Raw genomic sequence first — 7951 nt, forward strand, 5'->3', positions numbered from 1 at the left:
AACGGAATATAAAATGAACTGTAAGAGCATAATCACATAGAGTGTTTTCAGTCAAAACACTTTATAGTTTTCCCTTGAGTATTAATCAATAAGTAGTAAACCAATGTTTTAGAAGTTATGACGTGCCTTCTCTAAAAAAAAAAAAAAAAAAAAAAACAAATTTACATGATAATTTATGACTAGACTGTACCAACTTCAATAATCATAAAGTGTGATTCTATCCTTGGTAGTGAGATGATAAATGGGCAGTAGTTATCTTAGTAAATTGTATATTTTAAATCATAATTTTAAAAGGTCACTATATAGAATAAAAAAAATTCAATGATATACCTACGTTTGGTAGCAATTAGTAAGTATTTTGTAGATTAGAATTAACTAATAGCGTTTAACTTTTTAACTTATTCTGACGGAATAGCGTTATAAGTAAGTAATGCAAAAAAAATCAAATGTTTCGTTCTTTTTCAATTCTTTTCCCTAAAATCCACAACTGATAACTTATTGTGATAAATATTTCCGTATGTATATATATATACTAGCGAAATTAGAAAATGCTTATAACCTGTTACATTATTTCATTATGAAATTCGAAGTTGTGGCGTTTGAACGCTTACGATTCTCCCAATATCTGTTGTGTCTTGAAGTTTATACGGTTGGGTCAACGGTATTTTCTAATTAGTAACGATTGAAACTTTCTAAATACGAATACAAACTAATGGGAACGGTATAATATAACAATTGATATACAAAACATCAAACGATAAAACCCAAGAATAAGGCAAGAATGCAGGAAAAGTTTGGTATGCAATAACAACAAAATTCAATTGGAACAACTGTATATATGTAGCAGTAGCACATAACTGTGGAGCACACAAAAATCAAACTGAAAATGATGTCAACCAATCAAAAAACACTAAAATCTTGCGAAAATATGGAGTAAAAATAACAAATAATTTGAGGTCATCCTAGTGACATAATTACCCAGATATCGAGAATTTTCTATTACAAAATTATTACCAAAATCGCACTTTTTTTTCATTACTTAACACTTAAAATTGATATCGGAGTAAAAGTGAACGTTAATTTTGTTAGTGCTGAATTCTCTGAGCTAGATTACTCAATTATACGGTTTTCATGTATACAGTGGGCGTTGATGATGTTATCGTCGTCCAGAACAGCAGTAAAAAGAGACTGGAACTAAGTTATATAGTCCAGAAAACAACACATAACATTCGTCAAATGGATCCATTTTAATCGTGATTACATATTAATTTCAGCATTGATTCTTTCTTGAAATCGATAGAGACTTATTTGTTGATTGTAGTCTTGTTAGTCATTATAGTAGTCGCTATTTTACGTTAGTCCGTGGAAGTTATAGAATCGAATAAAAAGTATACTAGTTTTTTAGCTGCCGTCAAAATAACTTAAGTCGATTAGATTTTGTTGACATATAATGCTCATTTAAACATTAGAAACACGAAGTTCAGCGAAGGGATCTATTTTCAACGAATTTATTGTCAAGCTGTACAATCGTACGATAACAATGAGACGTACTCTTTTGTACGCACGGTTCTAGCTTCAACTCATGGATGGCAAAATCTTCTGCCATTTTAAGGAGTTGGATACGAAGAAATCTAGGTAGGTTTAGAAGAATTGTATAAACAAACATAAAATCAAACTGTAGATCGGTAGAATGATTGAGTCTATTAAATGTTCAAGAATGGAACATTTTACTGTTTTCCTCTCATAGGTTTTCGTATCTGAGGTAATAAAGAAGCTCTGGTTACGACTTATGTACCTTGCTCCACAGGAGTAGGTAAACTGGTAGAGATGCACATAGAGGCGAAAATATGAGGAAGCTTGTCCTTTACGGATACGGAAAATAGGTTCCTACTAGTGAACGTTATTCTCAGCTTTGCTGCATAAAACATACTTTTTATTGCTGCCGCTAACTGACTTTGAATCAAATCAGGATTTCAGTCACCTTTAAATTCCATATTCATATGAAGGTATTTCTTTAAAATGAACTTGCCAGATTCCTTGACCTGGCTTCTTTTTCTCATATTCTTCTCTATGAAGCGGCTTGGATAACTGTTTGCTTTTACTCGGTTATTTCACCTGCCTATAGTCTCCCAAGTTACAAGTTGTTTATTCGAAAAAAATCTCATTTCTTATTAATTGTTAAATGTTATTTTTTTCAAATTATCTTTTTTCTACTGAAAAAAACTAGTTCATACTTGGTGGACGGCGTAATGTGTCAAATATTACTTCAACATCACATAAATCACCAATACAGCGAGACGATACTAACTATCCTTCTCATATTCCTCCAGTAGTGGATAAAACTATTCAATATCTGAAATGTCATCCATCAGGAATAAATGTTAATTCTGAACAACATATCAATATGATAAGTGATTCACAGTCGTCTTTTTCTAGTTCACCTTCTAATATGTCACCAAGTCTATCATCACCAAGTTCTTCTCGTTCATCCAGTTCCTTTAGTCATTCAGAACAGAATCATAATGATGAGTTCAGTCAAAATATGAAACTCTCTAGTATAACAGAATCAATGTATAAAGAATCTAACTGTTCAACTATGAAAGAATCACCAAAAGTTATTGTTCATCATAGTCTGAATTATTCAAATGATAATTCGACATGGATGAATCGTTCGAATGAACAATGTTCATCAAATGCTGCCGCTACGGCAGCAGCGGCTGCTGTTGTTGCTGCTGCTGCAGCTGCTGCGTCTGTTCGATCTCGACCACCTAGTCTAAGTACTATTTCAGAAGAACCTTCTCATTCCAACTCAACTGTAAGTTTAAATCATACCACTCCACCAAATAGTGGAAATGGTTCTGGATGTAGTAGTACTAGTACTAATAATAATGATAATAATAACAATAGTTATTTGCCAAATTTTGAAACTGAAGATATTTCGTTGAATCCTACTGCATCTTTTAATTCTGTTGATTCAATTAAAAACTACTTTACACCACAAAATCTGCCACTCAGCCTTGTCACCTCAGTTGATCTTTTCAGAATGAGCAGACTTTTAAATCCAAATATTTCTGCTAATGAGATATGCGAAAGTTTATATAGCTCGATTACATCTCCTGCTTCTTCCAATATTCATACTTCTGTAAAAAGTCATCGAACTAGTAGGAACAGAGAATTGGTCTTAGATCCAAATGTAGCGTGTACATTATTGGCAGCTGTAACGGCGACTAGTTATCAAACTGCAAACAAACCAGTCGTAGAGGTAACACCTGTTGGACAAAATGAAAATACTCCACCACCTTCGTATTCAAGTGTAGTTAACCAATCTCACTCTATCGGCCATGATAGATCCTCTGAACGCATATCCGTTTCATCTCATCAACAAAGAGCTTATAGAGACCAGAATATCTCTACCCGTTTATCAGATAACGAGATATCTGTGAAGTCATTTGTAGATAATTATGGCATCTCTGATCCTACTACACAACTGGCTACGAATAATAATATTTTTCATCCTAATTCTCACCCTACCTCATCATCATCATCATCATCATCAAAAACTTTTAAGACTAATTATCACCATTTAAAAAAGAAAAATGTATCATTAGTATTTTCATCTCCTACTCATATAAATCAAACTACACCAATAAATACAAGTTCAAGCTGTAAAATCTCACAATTGCCTAATACCGGTTCAAATTCTTCGACTACACATTTGAATGTAAATATTTCACATTCATGTCGTCATAATCATAGACATTGTTCTAATTGTTTGATTACTCATTGTAATTCAAGGTCAATAAATGATAACAATAGTAGCAGCAACCACAATGCTAATGCTAATATTCATCATCAAAGTACTGGTCACACTGTTTTATCGAGTTCTAATTCGGATAGTCAAATTAAAAAATCTCACAATACTTAATTTAATTACATGCAAGTTATATCCAATTGTAAATTGTATAGTCATATGTACGCTTTCAACATATCTATCTATATTCCTAACCTTAAAACATTTTGTTTTTCTACAATTCATTTATCTTTTAAAATCCTATACTTATGATGTATTTCCTTAAGTCATATATGCATTTTGTACAGATTTGTATGCTTCATTAAAACCGTTTTAAAAAAAACCTAATAATTATGTTTACCTTTTTCTTTGTTATAGTTTACCACTGGTCTTCATTTTCACACAGAATGTTTATTTCGACTAACATTGTTTCTAACCACCCCCCACACGTTTCTGTTTCTCATTTAAGGGCCGGGTGTTTTGTTGCCCAAAAATGTACAGTTAAATTTGCTTGATCCAACTTGTATTTTTCTATTCTATCTCTTACAATTCATCTAGGAACTAACTTAATCAGTGTACATAAATGACAATACTTGTGGTTAAGCACAATTATTGTTTATCTGAAATCTTTTCTCGCTAATCTTTTGTTTATTTTCTGTTGTATATCTTAAGTTTTATTTTATTTCCTTATGGAATTGGTTGTTTTATTCTCTTGGAAATATTCAGTTGAATTGTCTTATAAATGAAATTAGTATATTCATAAGTTTATTTTTGATTGATATAGGTATGTACTTGATCTCACTGTAATTTTTGATATTCAACACGGTCTGCTTTTTAATTATTCAATCCACTGTTTATATATATATATATATATATATATATATATATATATATATATATATTTGTTAAGGTCTTGTATAAAGCCATTTTTTGTACGTCCTATTTATGTAATTTTGATTACTACATTCATTTTGGTTCTCCTTAAAGAATTGGTCACTCAGGAAGTGGTCAAAAATCCTTTTTGCTGTCTCACTAACTTATGTTATACTGTTATTAAGGAAGGTAATTTTTTTCTCTTGTCTTTTTCATAGCCAACTACTTACCTATATCCATATTCTCTACATTCTTTCTGTTTTTCAACTTCTTTTTCTTCTGTTGATTACATAATTTTCACTAATCATTATTACATTTCTTCTAGATTTCCTTCTATTCAAAATTCATATATCCATAATATACTATTATCGTATCTTATTCATATGTTCCTTTGTATTTTATTCATTTATTAAAAAAACAAAAACAAATCTTATTCTCTGTAAACAGTTATGTATGTATGTATGTACATACATACATAGACATCAGTAACTAATGTTTATATTTTCATTCAACTAGGCATTTTTATTTTTTATTGTTTTATTCTATTCTTTTTGTTTTGTTTTCTTATTCCTTCTTGTTTTTTTTTATTTTCCATAATTTAAACAAATATACATAATAAATAAATAAATATTCAATTGGTTATTTTCGCATAAATAATTTGGTAATTTATGTCTTCTTTCGTTTATTCTTTTTTTTTCAAAAAAAAAATATTTTCAAGCCTAATTTTAGTAGAATAGTCCAATAATAAATAGGTATATTTATTGTTTTTTTACTAGTTCAACTTGTGTGTGCATAAAGAGAGACATATTCGATTGTATTAGTTTGTAAACTGAATCTAAATTATTGATACTATAAGATTTTATGTTGATTAACGAACGAAATAATTGAGATATACTTCTTCCCTAAGTATATATGTATATTGTAAAGAAAGGAAAAACATTCTTGGCATTTGATCTTCATCTGTCACAATCGACATAGAGAGATATATTGTGGTTATTTATTTTAGTATTCTAGTCAATAATGATAAGAAAGTATTGTGTAAAATTGGTTATCTGACATTGAATCGTTGTCCGATGTTGAAATATTCTAGGATTGAATTCACTTAGTATTATTTATTTGAAACTTCCCATTGATCTTTGGACTGACCAGTTTCAGTGCTAAGCATCAAAGTTTCAAACAAACAATACTAAGTGAATTTAAACTTCACCCCATTGCACAAGCAAGTGGCTATCAGCACTCAGTAGCTGAGTGGATAAAGAGATGGCGTTTGAAGTGAAAGGTACTGGGTTCGAGTTCCAGAGTGGACATCAACTCTGAGATGCAGGTACATCCAGCTGACGAGTCCCAAATAGGACGAAACGCGCGTTCTGGATTCCACTGCTAGCCACTATCCATATTTGTTTATTCTAGGATGATTTTTAAAAAAATTACATATGAATTAAAGGGCGATATTTTCTGATACGCGTGCAGGCTAGAAGAAATGTAGGAGCATCAGTCCAACAAGTCACTGACAATTGAACTTAGTCATGTAAATAGTTATAGACTTCCTGTTTGAGGTTCGCATGATTATCATAAACAATAAATAGAGACTTTGAATGACATGGATCAAAATCGTTTGCAATGGTGCAGGTGCATTAATTCTTCGTCTTCACACAAATTTCAGGATAATAAATTCCTCATAACTGTTTGTTTTCATTTCACCAATTTATATTTTATTTTCCAGTCATATCTTCGATCCCTTATCTTTCTTATTGCCACTGATGCAGTTACATTCTTGACTGGATTTTCATTAGTCGTTTTTGGGATTTATGTTTGTGTAGATTTCTAGCTGTAAACATTTGAAACTGTGATCCATATCCACTAAGTTTAAATATTTCAGGACATTATTTAATCAATACATTACTGAGAAATTGTTCACTTATAAGAAAACATTAATGAACGTGATATTGATGTTCTGCTGAAACAATGCACATGATTGACTCAGGATTCGTAATATTATTTCCATGACTTTCAACCTCAGTGAAACGCTTTGGGATTAGTTTCCAAATATCACCAGGGATACCTATCTCATGAAATTCGATGTAGGGCACCACTGCATTCGCATTTGATGATTAGTGTATTTGTAATAATAATATCCAGTATCATTTTTATTGATTCCACATCTTCATACTCTAATCCTGACTGTTGACTAAACGTTTGTGATATATCTCTAGATAGTTTTAGATCCACAGTTTTATTCACTAACTAATTTCCTGCATTTGAAACTCCATTGTTTGCTTAAAATGTGTTTGTGAAGTGATCTGAGATTATGATAGTAGTTCAAATGGAGTAGTTTCTTTTCAAAGATCAAGTATCCTAGATGTATATTTAGTAACAAACTTATGTTCATCTTTTCCATGAGCATTTTATAAAAGCGGAAAACTTGGTTTTGAAGGAGTGATTTGTATACTGACAGTCCATTGAAAATTCCATAGTTTATATTTTTCGAAATGTCAGAATATATTTTTCCTATTAAAGATCTTAGTGTTAGATGAACTAGATCAATCTCAATTTTGATTTGTCATTACTGCAAATGTATCGGTTATTCTGTAAATACGCTTTGAAATCGAGGGGCTGGATTGTCATATAGCCTTTAATTTTGAGTTTCACTTTACAAGTCATAATAAGTAAACTTGGACCGGTTACCAATAAAAGTAAGAGCACATTATGTCACGTAAGCGGTTAAGTGTCAAGCGAAGTCAGTTATAGCCAACAAAGATCCTGAAATAATTGTCGATCCAATTTTTAACATCTCATAACAACACAAGGTACAAAAATATTTAGAATTATATAAACAGAAGATAACGGAATAATAACATTCAGTGTTTTCGAGATTTAAATATCACAGGTATGATCTAAAAAGAATGGATGGAATATTTCACAATGACACTAATCTGAGTACTAGAAAAGGTTTAAGAAAAAGTGTAATTGCTTCTTTGCGACCGATATCGAACTGTATTACCTTGAATCTATATTTATGAACTTTTCTTACCGCACGCACTTTCGTTAGGAATGCTACACCCTATATGACTCGGAGCAGCAGTTTATTACGTCGTAAAATGATTCATGTATTGATTTCGCTTCTTATCGCTTTCTAGCATAGTATCTCGAATCAAAGAGTGACCTAATATTCGTCGTACATATCTTAACAACCTTGATCACTGAAGATGTATACACTCCAGTCTTCCGTTTTCAACTAGTTTTGTGCGCCTAACTTTGTTGCTACTCGGTGGTTCACGAGTAAATTTT

General features: G+C 31.3%; 1 protein-coding gene across 1 annotated transcript in view; it reads left to right on the forward strand.

Annotated features, from left to right (window-relative positions):
- The window catches only part of Smp_131940 (putative patched 1), a gene marked incomplete at its 5' end in the record, with an annotated part of 35519 nt that extends 30223 nt beyond the window's left edge, over window positions 1–5296 (forward strand). Inside the window, 3 exons of the mRNA XM_018789394.1 lie at window positions 2228–2684; window positions 2934–3451; window positions 3569–5296. Coding sequence (XP_018654842.1) covers window positions 2228–2684; window positions 2934–3451; window positions 3569–3925 — 1332 coding nt within the window. The 3' untranslated portion in view covers window positions 3926–5296. The remainder of the gene's footprint in view (window positions 1–2227; window positions 2685–2933; window positions 3452–3568) is intronic.
- Window positions 5297–7951: the final 2655 nt, after the last annotated feature.

The sequence above is a fragment of the Schistosoma mansoni genome, chromosome W (assembly GCF_000237925.1).
Source record: "Schistosoma mansoni strain Puerto Rico chromosome W, complete genome".
Classification (NCBI taxonomy): Eukaryota; Metazoa; Platyhelminthes; class Trematoda; order Strigeidida; family Schistosomatidae; genus Schistosoma; species Schistosoma mansoni.